Source organism: Acomys minous (assembly GCF_964271855.1).
Source record: "Acomys minous genome assembly, chromosome: 17".
In the NCBI taxonomy this organism is placed as follows: Eukaryota; Metazoa; Chordata; class Mammalia; order Rodentia; family Muridae; genus Acomys; species Acomys minous.
The window spans coordinates 12,877,733-12,897,249 of record NC_140500.1 but is presented as its reverse complement, the minus strand read 5'-3'; the positions used below and the strand labels follow the sequence as shown (position 1 = coordinate 12,897,249).

General features: G+C 44.9%; 1 protein-coding gene across 1 annotated transcript; it reads right to left on the bottom strand.

Moving 5' to 3' along the window:
• Positions 1-1,075: 1,075 nt before the first annotated feature.
• On the bottom strand, positions 1,076-18,824 carry ERP27 (endoplasmic reticulum protein 27). The gene is made up of 7 exons (XM_084765411.1): positions 18,563-18,824; positions 18,279-18,379; positions 15,091-15,228; positions 6,596-6,712; positions 3,879-4,004; positions 1,629-1,826; positions 1,076-1,184 (listed from the first exon to the last, which is right to left on the bottom strand). Exons 1-7 carry the CDS (start codon positions 18,654-18,656, stop codon positions 1,140-1,142), a joined length of 819 nt encoding a protein of 272 aa, XP_084621537.1. The 5' UTR covers positions 18,657-18,824; the 3' UTR covers positions 1,076-1,139.
• Positions 18,825-19,517: the final 693 nt, after the last annotated feature.

Below are 19,517 nucleotides of genomic sequence, written 5' to 3'. Positions count from 1 at the left end.
CCAGCCACTGACCACGCCCTGGGGGCTGTGGGCTTGGCCCACAGAAAGGAACAAGCGAGCCTTTCACTCCTCGTCCCTCACTTGGAGCTGTGTCCTGCAGTACATCTGTGGTTTTTCAGCACTTAGGCACTTTTCTTTAGAGCCAAGGGCCAGGAGGGGGTGGGAGGGCTATGACAAAGTAACATCTGTGTGTAGATAGTAACAGCTTGTGGGCCAGGGACCCACAGTCAAACTCCCCTGCTACCCGGGTGTGCTGGATCCTGGACCGCACACCTTACTGGCAGTAACCGTGGTTAGGCCCGGCGTGCCCTGGCGCCAAATGTGCCTCTTCAGTCACTTCCCAACCTTTTACCTAATTGACTCCCTGGCTCCTTTGCCACATTTGTACCAATCCTCACGCAGGATGGTCTTGTCCCACCATCCATCCCACCCACGCAGGGGACAACACATCAATAGGTCATGACCTGAAAGGAAATAGAGCCCTGGGCATGTACTGCTGAGCTGGGCAGCTGTGCTCCTTCCAAAGGAGTTGGCTTGCTGAGGTGTCACTCTTTTCCTTTAACGGCATTGGATTTTTACTTATTCCATGGGTTTCTGTTTACACAGGGAGCTGCAATCACTAAACGAATGTAGCCTTTAACATGCTCTGTTTCTGATGTGTTAAGAAACTTGGAGCCATCGTTTAACTTTTGAGGGGGAAAAAAAGAAAACGAAAAATATGTTTTTTGTTCTTGGCCCAGAGTCAGAGAAGGCTATGTGCTTATGAAGGAGGGTGGGGTTTTATCCTCAGATGACCCCAAAGGAACAGGAACTGTTGTGTAAGGGTACTAATTCAATGTCAGTGACACACCAGAACATTCTCTCTCTAGGAACGCTTGTCTTTCACAGAGATGCCTGCTTTTGAAGGCCCTGTCTCCCCAGTACTCACACACAGTAAGAAAGTAGCTTGTGGAGAGAGGGAGGTTGAAAACAGAAGAGTCAAGTTAGATGTTCAGACACAAATGATTGTGATCCTCTTGCCCCGTGTTAGAACGCCCCGATGATCCTCTTTAGTGTTGCAGAGATACAAACTGCCCCTTTTTATTCATCACAGAATAGACATGGAGCAGTAAGCATAAGTTCCTGGGAACGGTCAGAGGTCAGAGCTCCTCCTTCACGGCATCTTCTTCAGCTCTGTGATCGCTCTGAAAAACATAGCAAAGAGTGCATACTTTACTCTTGGAAAAACCTTAAATCCCCTTCCCGTTGAACCGCTGAACTCTTCTGTTGTTGATGCTGTGTTTGTATTTTTAAGATGTCTCAGTACACAGCTCTGGCTGAACTTAAACTTACTATATGCCCCAAGCTGGCTTCAAACAGTGGCCGTCAACCTGTGTCAGCCAGCACAGTTCTTAGCCTGAGCCACCACACCCTAACGTGTGAGCTCTTTATCTGGGATTGAAGTTATTTCCTGTGGGAGAAACCCTGTTAATGATGCATTCAGAGTCACCCTGCTTTGGCCACTCCATCTGCACCACCTTCTGTCCTTCTGTTCTCACATCCAACAGGGTCAAAGGCCTCTGATACCACAAGAAAGGAAACGCACAGAGATGAACAACACATGTTTTACCCGAAGGCCCCACACTTACCAGCAATGCCCCCTTTAGGAATTCATTGCAGAAGCCTTGGACTTGCTCCAGTGTAACCTCTGTGATGGGCAGTGTCTCCCACTTGTCATCCACAGTTTCATAAATGGCCAAAGCTGGCAGCTGAGACTCCTTGAGTTTAAAATAGGATATCACCTTTCCATATTCCCTTACGCTGCTGTCCACCAGAACAAAGAGAATCTGTGGTTGGGAAGAGTTGGATGAAAAAGGTTCAGCTAAGATCCTGGGGGCACAGAGACACTTGTAATTGTCACTGTGCAGATTGAATTTATGGTTCATGTCACATAATTTGAATCTGTTAAAGTCGGACATGATGAAGCACTCTTGTAATTCTAGCACTTGGGAGACAAAGGGAGTAGGACCACAAGTTCAAGTCATCCACAGTTACAGCAAGTCAGCAAGTTTGAGGCTAGCCTGGGTGCTCACTCTCTGTCTCTGTCTCTCTCTCTCTCTCTCTCTGCCTCTGTCTGTCTCTCTGTGTCTATCTCTCTCTGTCTCTCTCTGTCTGTCTGTCTCTGTGTCTCTGTCTCTGTCTCTGTCTCTCTCTCCCGCTCTCTTGCCCTTCTCCTTCTCCCTCTGTCACACACCCACACACATCTTGATTGAATTTAAATGAATCTAAAATTTATTTTTGTTGCTTTGGTATTTTGTTCCTTTAGTCAAATTTAACTACAAGAATTTGGCATATGGAGTTAGACCAACGATTCCTAATGCTGTGACCCTTTAATACAGTTCCTCGTGTTGTGGTGACCTACCCCCCCACCCCCGCAACTATAAAATTATTCTCATTGCTACTTTATAACTATAATTTTGCTAGTGTAATGAATCATAAAGTAAATATCTGTGCTTTCTGATGGTCTCAGATGACCCCTGTGAAAGGGTCATTCGACCCCCAAAAGGTTGTGACTGAAAGGCTAAGAACCACTGGGTTAGAGATGGCTTGGAGGCCAAGAGTTTATGCTGCTCTAGCGAGGACTTGATGTGGCCCTCAGCACACTACACCAGGTAGTTCACAGCTCCTTGTAAGGTAGCTTCAGGGGATCCAACACTCTCTTATAGTCTCTCTGGACATCATCACCCACCTCCACGACCTGATTGAAAATAAAAATAGTCTTTCAAAAAAGAATTTGGACTTTGAAGACACTTTGATGATTCCCTAAGCAAGAAGTATAGCTGGAGGATTAAAGGCAGAGAGTGAGGTAAAGTTGCCCCCATCATCCTGGCTGTCTCCCGTGGTTTCCTTGAGGCACAGTTCTCTTATTTGTAAAGTGTACTGGTCAGGGCAGGGATGAAACAAGATGGTGCATTTAGTACCAGTGGTGTGCAGTGCATACATGTTGTTTGATGAATGTTATTTTCTGGACCTATCCCATGAATGCCTGCCCTGGTGGCTCCCCAGAGTCATGGGCAGTGCTCTTTCTTGTTGAGCCTACACACTTTGGATATAATAGCTGGTAACAAAACAAAACCACTGAAATAACATGGGGGCAGCAAAAGCTCTTTAAAGCATCTGAGTTGCTTATGTCTAGGCTTCTCCATTTACTACTACTTTGAGTTAATAGGATAACTGGGGACATCTGAAATGTAGAAACAAAACTACAAATGAGCTGGGAAGTGGGGTGGGGGCTGTTTATTAAGTCAAATCTTCCTCGTGGAAGTCCTTGTGGTCTTCTGCACAGAACATTGTTGTGTTCAGGGACACTTAGTGGTCTCATGTCAGGGGAGCAGTCCTCCCCAAGACAGCTTATGCGACAGTCAGAAGGCTCTCAACTGATAGGCCCGTGGCTGGGTTCTGCCATGCAGGCATAGGTGAGAATGGCTTTTTCGGAGATCTCAAGTGGAACTGCACCCTGGAGGGAGGACGGGATTAGGGCAACAATTCATGGTGCACAATGCGGCAGGTGCCAGATGCTCCGTAGGTACTCCTGTGAGAGGCACACCCTTGCATCTGTATCAGCCTTAGAGGTTCTAATGAGAAGTAAACACATTGTGACCAGGTGACTTGGTTTCAGTATATTTATGCCTATTGTCCCCCCTACATATCAGTGTGACCCAAACAACCACATCACCCCAGTCAGAAGATGGATTACACCGGTTTACAAAACAAAATATCATTAGTTTTAATTGTTTTCACTTCTTACATCTGACGTTTTACTCCATGCCCTCAAAGCCATATTGTTTTCCTTCTTCCCAGATCCGTCTTCCTTGTGGTGGTGACCACCCCTGACTCACCTGTCCCTGGAAGAGCTTAGCTGCCTTCCGGTATCTGTGCATGCTCTCTTCATACTCTGGGGAAGCCTTGCTTATCATCAGGAGAAGATGAACCTGAACCTTGGTGTTAAACAAGCCAGCCGCGTTCTGGAAGATTGACATTTATTATAAAAGAAGGTAAGGATGTGGGAGGAGGGAGGGAGGAGGAAGGGAAGGACAGAGAGGCAGACATACAGAGATTTGAAAACACAAAAACAAATAGCCCCTGAGATGGCTCTTAAGAGCTTCACTACCTTGAATGTGCTCCAAATAAATTGTATTCGTGTATAGAATTAGTAAATAATAAATACAAATATACTTGACAAATAAAATCATCTGGGAATTGAAGAGATGGCTCATGGGTTAAGAGCACATTAATCCAGACATTGGCTTGGCTCCCAGTACCTGCGTGGTGGCTGACAATTGCCTGTAACTCCAGTTCCAGAGGATCTGTTACTCTCTTCTGGCATCCTCTAGTTTGTGCACACATGAAGAGCACACATACATTTACTCAAGCACATACAATAAATAAATAAGTCATTTTAAAAGTACAATTATCTGGGGCTGGGGCTGGAGAGACAGCCGAGGGGTTAAGATTATGTGGTACCCTTGCACAGGACCTAAATCTAGCTTCTTCCCCCATTCTGGCTGGCTCACAACTGCCTCCAACTCCTCCAGATTTAAGGGATTTGACACCCTCTTCTGGCCTCTGCAGGCACCTACATACACGTGGTGCCCTTGCTCACAATCAGACAAACAACTTAGACATAATAATAATGTCTAAAAAATAATGAAAATGCACCTTAAAACTAAGTACAACCATTCCAGGCAATTGTGTAGACAACCCCCATCCCTCACCCCAAATAAACACAACCAAAGTGAGTAGCTAAGAGGACATTGTGGAGATGATGGGAGTCCAGGGCTAAGCCCACTCTTTGTTATACCAGTTACTCTAGGGGTAACCAGCCCAGTATGGGGTTGTCAAGCAGCCCTGTGTGTATGTGTGTGTGTGCGCGGGTATGTGTGTGTGTGTGTGTGTGTGTGTGTGTGTGTGTGTGTGTGTGTAGACAATGAGAACAGGTTTGCTGACCATATGAGTGGCCCTTCTTACATCTGGATCCTGCAGCACTGGTGGTGCCTGCAGATGTGTTTGGCCTGGCCCATGTCTACATTCAGTCCAGAGACCCTAAAGCAGAAATATCCAGCTGCGCCATGCCCACTGGCTGTCCCCTGGAAACTGTGTGAGACTTTCTTCTGCAACTGGTCACACAAGGACCACGGGCAGGCAAGCATGGGCAGATAAGGATTTCCTAAAGACTTTCTCTTGGACTTTAGCAACACTTTCAGTTTTCATTGGTGATGCTGGGTGGCAAATAATTAATTCTTGTTATAACGATATGTGTAATTATAGTAACTGATTCATGCTGCTTAAATTCAGAGTGGCGTCCACTCTTCTAAAGCAGAGAGAATTCGTAGGAAGAGTGAAGAGATGAGAGCCAAGGAGCCAAAAGGTAAAGTTATCTTTAGTGCAGAAATAACTGGTTTAATCAACAGACAACAGCCTGGTTTGCATAGCAAAGCCACACATGAAATGTGTACATACAAATGTTTGCACCAGAATGCCCAAGAAATAACAGCTGTTGAATGGACAGCTTTTCAAAGGAGAAGGGATTATTTCAGATATGTGAGAGTCCAAGGAAAATTAAACATGCTTCTCTGAAGAGATTCTTCCCTGACTTTCTCTTGACCTTATTTGCTTTCCCTAATAGTGTGAAATATACATAGGACACACCACTGTTCTGTACAGCGAGAGCTCAGCCAGGTCTAAGAGCTCAGGAAGACGTGTCCTTGCCCTGTTTGGCTGGCATCCAGGACACTATGGCACCAGGGTCATGTGCACAGCATACACTACACAGTCTTTTCTGAGCCCACACACAGTTCTGTGGATTCAGTAGAGACAACAGTGATGCTCGAAGTAAGAAAGCTATAGTGGCTACTCTTGTGCTCAGCTTGATCGGATTGAGAACCACCTAGGAGGTACACATCTGGTCACGTCTGGGAGGGTAGTTCTAGAGGAGTTTCAAGAAAGAAGAGCCACCATTAAGGTGGGTAGAGCAATCTAATGGGCTTCAGTCCTGGACAAAAGAAAAAGAAAAGGAAGGAGACAGTGATCTGAGACCAATATCTGTCTCTTTGTGCTTCTTGGTTATGGATGCTCTGTGACCAGCCTCACGTTCCTACCTCCACACTATGATGGACTGCGTCCCTCAAACAGTGAGCCAAAATAAGCCCTTCCTCCTTTAAGTGGCCTTTGTCACAGCAACAAGAAAAGCAAGGAATAAAAAAAGCCTTGATCACAGTGTGACAAAGGTGGTTTAGTGACTATCTCAGAGCACACTTACAGCAAGACTCCTGATCATGCAGGTTTTGATCCAGGCACTTTAACTTTGCATTTTGTTTTTGTTTGTTTGTTTTCTCTTATGAGTTGTGCCATTTAACTTTTCGAAGTCTGTTTCTCTCTTTGTCCAATGGGGAGGGAGGACCTCATCAAAGGATTAGTAAAGACATTAACATAAACAATATGCTAGGTATGCAGTGAGGGGCAGTTACTAACAGTGGCTAGAGCGTCTCTGCTGTGGGAGCAAGAATCCTCCAAGACACAGGAGCATAAAAGGCTGATCACAGGGGTCAATGTTTACCCTGGGGCTGTACTCTGTCACCCAGCGGAGGTTGTTCATCTGAATGAAACGGCTCAGTTTGGCGGCATCTAAATCTTCAATGTCTTTACCATCCAAATGCAATTGTTCATTATCAACCTGAATAAAGAAAACAAGACACAGTGACGGATGAAGGACGGAGTGGCCCCTGTTGTGAGGCATCTTTTGATTATGAGGATGAGATGGACTCTGAGCTCGGATCTGATGACAGGAAGTGAGTTTCCTACTCTCAGGGATGCTTTTCTCCACTTGTCTTTTAAGGGCTATTTTTATGTAATATAACCACTGATGTACTGAATTCTGCATTTTCCACTGGTGCAGCAGTTCTGAATTCCATTTTTCTTAATTTCTGGCTTATTTTTCATTTAGTTACTCCCCATTATTCCTTCTTGTTTTCCTTTGGTTGGGAAGTTACTCAAACTTTATTTATCCCTTTAAGGACTGCCAGCATGCATTGTGTAACATGCAGCTTTTAATTTACTAGAAGCTAGCATCATTTTTCATCTGCCTCTCCCTGTTGAACATTAGAAGATACACGCAAAGTTAAAAAACTAAACAAACAAACCAAAAACAAAAAAAAAACTTAAAAGATTATCTTAATAAATTAGATTTAGAAAATAATAAATGGTATAGAAATAAATAAAAGGTATAGAAAATGTAGATCTAAATTAGAATTTTTGGGAAAAGGCTCTGCCCAGTGCATTGGGTATTTTAAAATGTGAAGTGCAGGCTGGCAATATAGCTCCGTGGTAGAGCGCTTGATTGGCTAGTGTGTCGAGTGCCTAGGTTCAATTCCTTGCAAGAAACACACAGAAGTGGGACTGGCGATGTGTGGGTCAGTTAGTTGGATGCTTTCCTGGTGTGCAGGAAGGCCTAGGTTTGATCTCTAGTGATATATGGAAGTGACATTTTTTATTTCTGCCATCCCAGCACTCTGGAAGGAGAAGCAGGAGGATCAGAAACGTAAACTCAAGGGGCCTCTGCTACACAGTGAGTCTGAGCTCAGTAAGCACTGGGGGAATTCACCTGGTCTACATACAAATGTGTTAAAATCCAAAACACTCTCAGAAGGAACATTGAGAAGAAGATACTTTTAAAAAATAGGAAAAGTCTCTGTGGATGCTATTCAGCTTTATATTCCCAATATTTATACCAAACCATTAAAAAAAAAAAAAACAAAAAAGGATAGGCTGTTGTGGTACTTCATGTCTTTAATCCCAGCAGGCAGCACGATTTTCAGGAGTTCAAGGCCAGCCTGGGCTATGTGGGAGTTTCTAGGCCTTCCTGAGGAGCTAGAAGAAGACCTTATCACAAACAAACAAGCAGACAAAACACAAACAAGGGGTTAGGGAGTGGTTGAGAGAGCCTCCTGCTCTTTCCGAGGTTCCTAATTCAGTTTTTGGTAGCTCAGGCTGAGTGGCTCTCAACAGTTTATAACTCCAGCTCCACGGGTTCCTGAGGCCTCTGATCTCTGCTAGCACCTGTTCTCATGGGCACATATACAAAGAGACAGACACCCAGACATATTCAGAGAGACAGGGAGGCAGGGAGGTAGGGAGGCAGACAGACAGACAGACTTGACAGACACACATTCAGAAAGACAGAAACATAAACACAGATGATGATGATGATGAGGAGGAGGAGGAGGAGGAGGAGGATGAGGATGATGATGATGAGAGAGAGAGAGAGAGAGAGAGAGAGAGAGAGAGAGAGAGAGAGAGAGAGAATTACTGAAAGTTCTCTGGAATCTTCTCTCTTGCTTAAGGCCTGGCTTGCCAGCTGGCAGAATATCTCATACTTAGGCCTTTGTTATTGCAACTACTCAGGCCATCATCATAATAATCAAGGCCCTCTTAATATTCAGTATGTCCAAATATTTGAGGATTATTTTTCTAGGACATAGAGGAGGCCTGGCACCTGAGTGCAGCTGGGCCTGGCAGCACACGGGTCAGGAGGCCCCACCCTCCTGCCCAGTTTCCAGGCAGCTCCTCAGGTTTCCCAGAACTGGAGAGTTGGAAGCGCCAGGCGCTCCAGGTGTTTCTGGACTCAGACATGCAGAGAAGGGACAGAGAGTGTGCAGGCGGGATAAAGTTAATTTCCTGGGCAGTGACAGTGCTTCAATAAGCCACCCCCATCCCTTGCTGGATTTCCCTTTGCTGAGGTCCTTCCAAGGAAACATAGCTGATTATTTCATTATTTCCTAAATTAATAAACGGAGGAACGTTCCTGTGTTGGGTTTCTGGAGGCAGCCCTTGAACAAGAAGTGTGCTTTCGGTAAAGGGGATCATTTGCATAATGCAAGACAGAGAAATCTCTAGCTCAGAACAAGGCTTTGGGAAAGTTTAAAAAGTTATTTTATCAGTCTTTGGAAGGAGTTTTACTTAAGACATCCTCCCCAGGGACAGAGACACCAAAAGCCAGAAAAGCAGCTGGAAGGGTTATGAGCTCAGAACTGTTTTGTTTTAGATACCACGCATGTCCAGCCCTTTCTGTTCTTTGAGGAGGTATTCCCTTGCATTCCTGCGAGCTCTCTGATAATATAGCTTCTCAGAAGATGCATTAAAACTCATCTTAGTTCATTTATGTTCTTTCTTTTTTTATTTTTATTTATTTATTTCAGACAGGATTTCATGAAGTGAGGCTGGTTATTGGTTTTCTATGTAGCCAAGATGAATCTGAACTCCTGACTGGCCCTGGTCCACCTCCCTGGTGTTAGGAGTACAGGCATGGACCACCATGCCTTACTCATCTTGGTTTTTACTACAGCTATAAGATTTTATGACAGCCCAGCCATAAAGTAACTTGGGTAGCAATGAAAAGTGACTTGTTAAGCAATTGACCATCTCTCTCCTTTCTCTCTCTCCCCTCCCTTTCCCCTCTCTCTTTTTCATACATGGATTTCACTCAGATCTCTCTCTCTCTCTCTCTCTCTCTCTCTCTCTCTCTCTCTCTCCACACACACACACACTCACACACTCTTTGTTTCTTCTGAGGCACTGTCTCCTGTAGCCCAGAATGACCTTCAACTCCTGTCCCTCCTGTCAGTCCCCCAAGGGGTGGGACTATGGGTATGCACTGCCACGCCCAGTTAAATACATACTTTACAAAAATAATTTAATAGGTAGGCATATATCACTACTCTTATTTACTAATTTATTTTTACACAATCATTTCTTCTGGCTCCCTTTGTCTGGTAAGGTACATCTCTTATACTAAGCATTCAAAAATAACTGTACAAGGGTCAAGAATGACACACAAGGTTTCTCTTACATCCTGTTGGGTCAGAATTGGGCTAAGTTTATTTCTCAAAATAGAAGTAAATAAGAAAACCCAAAGTAGTGCAAGCATTCAAATAATAGGGTAGGCTCATGGTCCATTAACCCCATTGATTGGAGCCCTGTGAAGATTGCATCTCTATGGGGGTCACACTCACAGGCTGGATCCTTGACAGACACCCTGTCCCCTGCAGCTTCTTGCTATTCCCTGCATTTTGTTTAAATGCTTCCTGGAGATTGTTACATGAGTCAGTCTGTATTAGTTTGGTGGTGGTGGTGGTGGTGGTGGTGGTGGTGGTGTGTGTGTGTGTGTGGGGGGGTGTAAGCTCCTTTCCTAGCTTGATTTCTATTGCTGTGACGCAGACAGTGGCCAGAACAATCTGAGAAGGAAAGGGTTAATTTGGCTTATAGGTCCCAGTCCATCATCAAGAGATGCCCTGGCAGGAACCAGGAGGCAGGGACTGAATCTCAGAAGATGGAGGAATGCTGCTTACTGGCTGGTTCTATCTGGTCTCTGTTTCAGGTTCCTGCCTTGAGTTCCTGCCTTGCCTTCCCTCAGTAATGAACTGTGCCTTTTATGTCAAATAACCCCTTTCCTCTCTAGATTGATGTTGGTAATGTCTTTATCACATGCACAGAAACTCTAAGACAGAAAGTGGTGCCAGAGTGGGTTATTGCTGTGGCACATATGACTGTGAAGGATTTTTGGGACTTTGGGCTGGAAAAGCCATTGAGTATTCAGAGCATAATAAATCATTCTGTGGGAAGCTGAAAGAGAATATTGAGAGCAATGCAGATGTTAGACGCCTGGCTTGTGAAGTTTTGAGGCAAGTAAAGAGTTCTTCAAAGACTCTATCAAAGCTATTCATGTGATATTTTAAAAATAAAGACTATGTACTTCTGGTCACCTCGGGCTGATAATCAGCTGTGATGAAAAGAGACCAGTATCACTGAGGTGAAATCTTCCTCAGGGTCATCACACAGAAGTTATGGTTCAGAGGGGCCAAGGCTGCATCTCACGCTGGCAGCCAGGATCAGTACATGGAACAGTCTTCCTCATTTTACTGACTTTGGCAGCAATCAAAGGTCATAGAAAGAAGTTGAACTTTGACAATGTGTTACAAGGTTAAAATCCCTGAAGAGAGGCCAGGATAGGCCATTGGTGATGATTCTGTCTCAGCTGCAGTGGAGACCACAGCATGTGTGAGATGCCAGGGCTGTGTGATGACCACCAAGTGCAGTGGGAGGTGTAGAGTGGAGCCAGTCTGAGCTACCTGGACAAGCTATACATGCTATACAGAACCATATACATAAATGACAGATCCAGACTGAACCTTTCCCAAGCCCACTGGAGCCCAGAAGACTGTGAGTCCCAGACGCTGGGTAATGAGTTACTGATACAATTGAAGTTTGTTTTTTGCCTCAATTTGATTGTGGCTGTGCCCTGGTTCTCCCGTCTTGGAGCCAAAAAAATATTTAACTTTTAAAATTGTTTTTTATCTGACTTTCACACAAATCTGGTGCCCCATATTTGACCACGTCCCCTGGATGGGGAGGCCTGGTGGCACTCCGAAGAAGGATAGCAGGCTACCAAGAAGAGACTTGATACTCTATGAGCACATACAGGGGGAGGAAGTCCCCCTCAGTCACAGTCATAGGGGAGGGGAGTAAGGGGAAAATGGGAGGGAGGGAGGGAGGAATGGGAGGATACAAGGGATGGGCTAACAATTGAGATGTAATATGAATAAATTAATAAAATATATTAAAATTGTTTTTTACAAGAGCTCATAAGCTAAAATATTAGAGGAACTTTATTTTAGAGAGATTTTAAACTTTTAAAGAGACAGGGTATTTTAAAGAGTATGGACTTTGGAAGTGTTTGAAAATTTAAAAACTGTAAGATTTTAAAAGTCATTTATGCTTTATGTTGTGCTATTAATAATAATATGGGATTTGGGAGGTGAACAAGAACCAAAAGGCTACAGTTGAAGAGTGATACATTTGTGTGTCAAGTTGACAAGAAGTCAACTGTACTGGCTAACTTGACACAAGCTAGAGTCATTTGGAAAGATGACTTAAGATTGGCCTACAGGCAAGACTGTTAGGCATTTTCTTGATTAATGGTTGATGTAGAAGAGTCTAGTCCACTGTGGGTGGTGCCTCCCTCAGGCTGGTGGCTCCGGGTTATATAAGAAAGCAGGCCAAGGAAGCCATGGAGAACAAGCCAGGAAGTGGCACTCCTCCATGGGCACTGTTTCAGTTCTGCCTCCGTGTTCTTCCCTTGAGCCTACCCAGAATTCCCTCAGTGATGGGCTGCAACCTGAGAGTTGTAAGGAGGCAGCAACCATTTCCTCCCTAAGTTATCTTTGCTCATAGTCTTTCATCACAGCAATGGAAACCCCAACCTACACAGTTCCACAAACTTCTGCTGGCCCAATAATAATAATCAGTCAGTGTAGCTTTGCATAACCATTATTTCATCTTATTTTTAAATATTATTCTTACGGTTACGAATCCAGTAACTCTAAACTCTGAAAATTTGCTACCAAACTGTGTAGTATCTAAATTAAATTCTGAGACATAAATCCTCAGGTTTGGTCAATTACTAGCAGGGGTTTAGGGAAATGGTTTGGGGTAAAGTTTTTGAAATGTAGACCTCAGAATAAGGAATGCCAAATAAACACAAGCTAGTGTAAATGTAGAGAGATTTTCTTTGGGGGCTGGAGAAATGGTCCAGTGGTTAAGAGTGCTTGGGCCCTTGCAGAGGACCTGAGTTCAAGTTGTAACAGCTGTGTCAGGCAGTTCATAACTGCCTACAACTTAAGCTCCAGGGGACCTGATACTCTCTTCTGGTCTCTGCAGCACCCAAAATAACACACACACACACACACACACACACACACACACACACACATGTAAATATAAAAGAATCTTTAAAAGGGCTTAGAAAAGATTTTCCTGAAGTGCTTTAGAGAGCCATTCTAGTGCAGAGGAGTGGGGAGGTTGAGTGTGGAATCAAGCAGTGCGTGACAACTGTGAAACTTGGGAGAGTTGGTTCAAGCTAGTAGAACTTTATTTTCCTTATTGAAAAATCATGGATAATGTTCCTTTTTCATATTTTTGTGAGAATTACAATAGTGCCTATCATAGATGCACACAGAGGCATATACAGACAGATGGACAGACTGACACACTATGGAAAATTGCAAATAATAACATAATAAATTGTGAGTATGAGTGGATAGAAGTTCAACTTATTAGAGTTACTCTGAAATCCTGAACAATAATCCTATTAAAATTTGTACCAAGCCTTTGAAAATGTAAACCAAGAAGAAGTGTTTATGTAACAATCGGCCTGAAGAGGTGGCACAAAACCAGCCTGTTTGCTCTCTGGCCACTGAGGTTCTAAGCCTCACCCAGAGTAGGGCTGTCACTAGTGGTCATCATAAAACCGATGCTAAGGGAGGGTGCCGAGCTCAGAAGAGCCACCAACAGGGCTTGATGAAGAGTACATTGTGAGCAAAGTTCACACTTCTGTCAGGATTGCTCAGCTCCTTTGGTGGGGGGGGCTGGTCTTGAACTTGTGATCCTTCTGCCTTGGACTCCCGAGTGCTGTGCTGCAGGCCTTCATCACCAACTTGGCAAATTCCCCTTTCTTTAACTTCTATTGCTGCTTCTCTACTGCACACCCTGTGTGCCTCATTAAAAAATATAGATGTGGGTATTTTGCCTGCACATATGTCTGTGCCCCTCATGCATGCTTGGTATCTGAGGAGGCCAGGAAAAGGAGTCAGATGCCCTGGAACTGGAGGTGAGAGGTGCCGGATGAACACTGGGAAACAAGCCCAGGTCCTCTGTAAGATCATCCCATGCTCTTAACCTCTGGGCCATCTCTCCAGGCCCTACAGACACTCAGTAACTTTCCCATAGTCTATTTTGCTAAGCTGGGAAGACCTCTTGCCTCTCCCATCTCTGCCTAACAGCCCATCTTGTTCTTTGTTCTCAAAATAATGTTGCTAAATCTCATTTCTGCCTACTTTATGCTCCTGATCCAAGGCTTTTATGGGTTTTCTAATGCCCATCAAATTAACTATGTTCCCAGGCTACTGGTGCTGTGGTTTCAGCACAAATATGGTTCTAATTAAGCCTCCCTGTCTTATATTCCTTGTCCTATAATATGTGCCTTGGGATCTAGTCAAGTTGGCATCACAGATTCCTAACCGCATTCAGTCTTTCTCCGTTGGCCATGATTCTTCAGGAAGCCCAACTTTATCCAACATACACTTCCCAGTTTAATTGTCTCTTTTGTATTATTTTTCTAAATTTCCACACTATTTCTCATTCCTGTAACACTTTGCCTATAGTGATGTCCTCTATTAATGTATTGATTGTAATCTTTGCTGCATTTTAAGATCTATGAGAATAGAGAGTATATTCAATATGTTATTATTATCAATGCTGTATACACGAGAGTTGTCTAATATGATAAACATAAGTCAACTGATCAGCACATAAAAAATATAAAATTGTGGCACTAGGCATGTAGCTCAGTTGATAGTGTGTCCACCTAATACTCAGGAAGCCCTGAGTTTGATTTCTCTGCGCTGGGTAAATGGGACATGATGATGCTTGCCTGTAATTGCAGTACTTGGGAGGTAGAGGATCAAAAATTTAAGGCACTCTTCACCTATGTACCAAGTGGCCATCCTGAGCTACTTGAAAAATTATCTCGTGTGTATAATTATAATGCCATCTATCATAAAACTCCTGGTCCTTGTCTGTCTGTCGGTCTGTCTGTCCGTCCGTCCATCCATCTGTCTGTTTCTCTGTCTGTCTCTCCCTTGCACCCCCGGTGTGTCTGTGTGTAAGTTCAGTGCTTAACATGACCTTAGAGATAATACAGCCATTTATTCTACAGCTGTAAGAACTGAAGCTAATAAGCACTAGGAGGCCCCACGCATTCTTCCCGTCTCTCAGGGGACCAAGCCTTTACCATTCGCCCCACATGCTGGCTCTCAGTTTCTGTCCTCTGTACAACTCGTTCCAGCACCTATTTTGCTAGCCTGAGTTGGGCCACTGTTCTTGTCAACAATGTCCCTGAACTTGGCACCAGCATCAGTGTCAAAGACATAGAGTTCCTTCCTGCAACACAAGGAAAACCTAGGAGGAGGCAGTGGGGGCGGGGCAGACTCCCCAGCTTACCAGTCGAAAGAGGCAGATGCTGTTGCTGGTGATGTTGTAGTGGGCCAGGACCTCAGAGCTGTTGCTGATTCCAAAAGATATGTCTTTGAACTGTTGTGCCATGCTGCGGAACACGGGCACTACCGGTGTTTCCAAATCCTAAAAACAGAGCAAAACATGACAAAACAAACAAACAAACAAGAGAAAAAGCAACCCACAGATCACTTGTTGAGAGAAGAGACAGAGAGAAGAAAAAATATGCTCATGCCAGAAGTTACAGGTTTGACTTAGTGTAGTAAAGCGAAAGTCACTCTTATACATGCAGGCTCTTATTTGCAGTTGCTTTGTGAGTGTCCCAGGCTGTGTGAGTATATAGGTTATTATCAAAATTGTGTCTAAACCTTGGGTTTCTGAGTGACCTTATCATATACCCTGAATTGTACTTTAGTTGAGGGATGCCTTGGTGTCCGGAGGTCTGTGAGGTCGGGCTATACAGCCATCCATATGCCCAGGGAGGCAAATGCTTTGGACATGGTTTGTGGAGGAACAGGGCGATGCAAAAATAAGGAGCAGGTGTTTCTTGTGGTCACTGGGAGATGCTATACAGGAAGCTGAGGATCAGGTGTCTCCCTCCAAGGATCCTTCAGGCTTGTGCATGAAGGTAGTTATTGGCCCGTGCATCTCTTGCATCCCAGGCCTGCAAGTAGGAGGCTGGGAAGCCACTCATCAGTCATCTGTGTCTGTCCTCCCACACCTGCACTGTCATCCTGGCTGTGTTAGAATGGTTGTCCACAGATGCTCCGGGTGATACATGAGAGTCTGCCCATCTTCCCTGTATCTCACTGAGCTAAAGAGCCTGTGCAAGGAGAAGGGAAGATTGCTAGTCTTGCATCTGGGATCATAAGACAGAACTGGTGACTCCTTTTTTGAAAGGAAGATGATTATTCACTCAGAGGCTGTGAACATTTGTCGATTTGCTTGCTGGTTTGTTTATTTATTTATTTTTAATTTAAAAAAATTTTATTAATTTATTCATATTACATTTCAATTGTTAGCCCATCCTTTGTATCCTCCCATTCCTCCCTCCCTCCCGCTTTCCCCCTACTCGCCCCCTATGTCTGTGACTGAGGGGCACCTCCTGCCCCTGTATATGTTCATGGGTATCAAGCCTCTTGTTGGTAACCTGCTATCCTTCCTCTGAGTGCCACCAGGCCTCCCCATCAAGGGGACATGGTCAAAAATGGGGCACCAGAGTTCGCATGAGAGTCAGACCCCACTCTCCACTCAATGGTGGAGAATGTCTTAGCCATCAGCTAGATCTGGGTAGGGGTTCGAAGTTCACTGCCTATATTGTCCTTGGCTGGTGCCATAGTTTGAGCAGGACTCCTGGACCCAGATCCACGAGTCATAATGTTCTTCTTGTAGGTTTCTAGGACTCTCTGGATCCTTCTATTTCCTCATTCTCCCATGCTTCTCTCACCTAAAGTCCCAATAGAATGTCCTCCCCTCTGACCCACTTTCCTGGTAAGTGAAGACTTTCATGGGACATGCCTCTTGAGCTAGTGTCTCGATATAAGTGAGTATATACCATTTGACTCTTTTTGCTTCTGGGTGAACTCACTCATTGTGATAATTTCTAGTTGAATCCATTTGTCCACAAATTTCGGGAATTCCTTGTTTTTAATAGCTGAGTAGTATTCCATAGTGTAAATGTACCACAATTTCTTTATCCATTCTTCTACTGTGGGACACTTAGGCTGTTTCCATGTTCTGGCTATTATGAATAAGGCCGCTATGAACATGGCTGAGCATATGTCCCTATTGTGTGGTGGAGCATTTTCTGGGTATATTCCAAGGAGTGGAATAGCTGGGTCTTGAGGAAGCCCTGTTCCCAGTATTCTGAGAAAGGGCCAGATAGATTTCCAAAGTGGTTGTACTAGTTTGCATTCCCACCAGCAATGAGGGAGTGTTCCTCTTTTTCCGCATCCTCACCAGCATGTGGTGTCACTTGAATTTTTGATCTTAGCCATTCTAATGGGTGTAAGATGGAAGCTCAGTGTTGTTTTGATTTGCATTGCTCTGATGACTAAGGAGTTTGAGCATTTCTTTAAGTGTTTTTCAGCCATTTGATATTCCTCTGTTGAGAATTCTCTGTTTAGTTCTGAGCCCCATTTCTCAATTGGGTTATTTGGTTTGGTGGTGTTTAATTTGGCTTGCTGGTTTGTCATCTGTGCTTTTGAATAGAATTGCTCAGGGACACAGTGGCACCATCTGGTGATTATATTTGTTACTGCGCCCTTTCAGGTTTTTGCTCTTTCCTTTCTGCAGCTCCAACCCCTTATTCCCCAAATCTGACTCCCACTGACACCGCATAGCAGCCATTACCAGCTGTGTACACAGAACGGACAGGGTGACTGTGAATTAGCATCCAGGAGTGGAAGAGGACAAGAAGGTCTGAGGTAAGAGAACAGGTCTGGGTTAGCGGTAAGGATTACAGGTGCCAATACCAGAGCTAGAGGCAAAGGCTAGAGGGACACCCTCTTGTTACTGGCTGTCTACATTAGCCAACAGCCAATATGGAAGCTGTCTGTGATCCATTCCTCTTCTTCAATATTCAGAGAAGGCAAGAAAGATGGGTGGAGGTCTACCTACTGGCTTATCACAACCTGTGAAAAGTGCTTCCAGGTCATAAAAGATGGGTTTAGCCTGGGTGTGAGGCATTGTCACATTATCCCACTACTCAGGATGCTGCAGCAGGAGGATTACTGGTTTGAGAGAAGCATGGGCTGCACAGCAAGTTTGAGGCTAGCCTGAATGATGAGAGCCTATCTTGAATAAATAATAGATAAATATATTCTTTAAGTGCCCTTACTTTCACTTCTGCCTATTGACGGGGCACTGTGGGTTCAGACTGAGGCTACTTAGGACAGTGGTGAGGTACGACTGACTTCCTGCAGACACCCACTTTCTCTCAAAGTGTCCAGAGATAAGAAGACCCAGCCACGAGACTCAGAGATCCGAGTCTCCAGAGACCTGCTCCAGAGGGTAGACTGTTTTGAAATGAAGGGCTGAAGTCAGAGTCTATACCCACTCACTTCCATATCACTGTCACTTGCCCAACAGGCCACCAGCGTGACTACCATAAGGTAGAACATGCCCGGTTGTGGGCATACAGGTTGCGGGGGGTGGGGGGGGGGCGTTGCACAAACCTGGAAGAAGCCTATGATGGCCACTTCGGCAGCATCGATGAGTTCCACGGTAGCTCGGACATCTGGGAGCCATATGGGTTCCTGGGCAGTGCTAAGGCCATCTGCGGTAAGGGGGTGAAGATGCTCGGCCATACACATCTTTACTCAGAAACGTCTGGAAAATGTTCTAGGTTTGGAATGAAAACCCAGAGTATTTTCATATTCCCCTGCCTTTTCCTTAAGGCATGCTTTCTTATGGCCACCCAGCTGCCCCCTCCCCCTCCCCACTTTTTTGTTGTTGTTACCCGAAGCTTCTTCACCGTCTGCTGTAACTTCTGGAACCAGCCCACACATGAGGACAAATGAGAGGATTAGATATCTGGACCTGGTGACATTCATTTTTCTTCCCAGGTTCCGAGCCTTGATGTTAAGTTTCGGCCGATGCCGTGAAAAGGCTGGTGAGCTGTGAGGGCCCTGGGAATTTTGCAGCTGGTTCCAGGGATGTTTCACCTGCTAAGTGGCTCACAGCGGCAGGGCTTTGGACCACGTCCAACCAGAGGAAAGTCAGGTGTGCTCATTTAAATAATAAACAATATATAGGACTCGTGCCACGTGCTGATTTAAGCAGGCCGTAGATATATAGCTGTGAGCTGTGATCCAGCGCCTCTCAGCTTAGCTTGTTGATGGGAGACGTGGCCACAAAGACAGATGACATGGAAAAATCCACTTGGTGTGCTGTAGGGTTGGATGGAGAATGTCTGCCTGTCTGTAAGTACAAACGGAGTTCTGGATGAACACGATTACTTCAGGCATCAAAACAAAAGGACTCGCGTTGCTTTTTCTCTGCTGTGACAAGATGTTATAAACCGACAAAAGCAAGGCAGGATTATTTTGGTTCCCACTTGCAGGGTACAGTCAGTCATGGCAAGGCAGGCACGGAGGCAGGAGTGCGGGACAGCTGGTCTCACACTGCGGTCAGGAAGCGGAGAAGAATGGTGATGATCAGCTTCTTTTCTCCAGTCTTTTATTCTTTTATTCAGTCTGGGATTCCCAGCAAGGCGCAAAGCTGCCCATCGGAGGGGCGGGTCTTCCCTCCTCAAAGACCCACCCCCTTCCGAGCACGTGTCTAGAAGCTCCTCCCAGGCACGCTTGGGGGCGGGGCTTTTCTCCTAGGGGGCTCTTGAGTCTGTCAGGCTGACAATCAATATTAACCACTACAAGAGATTGCATGGGAAGAGCTAAAAGCTAGGCAAGAGAACA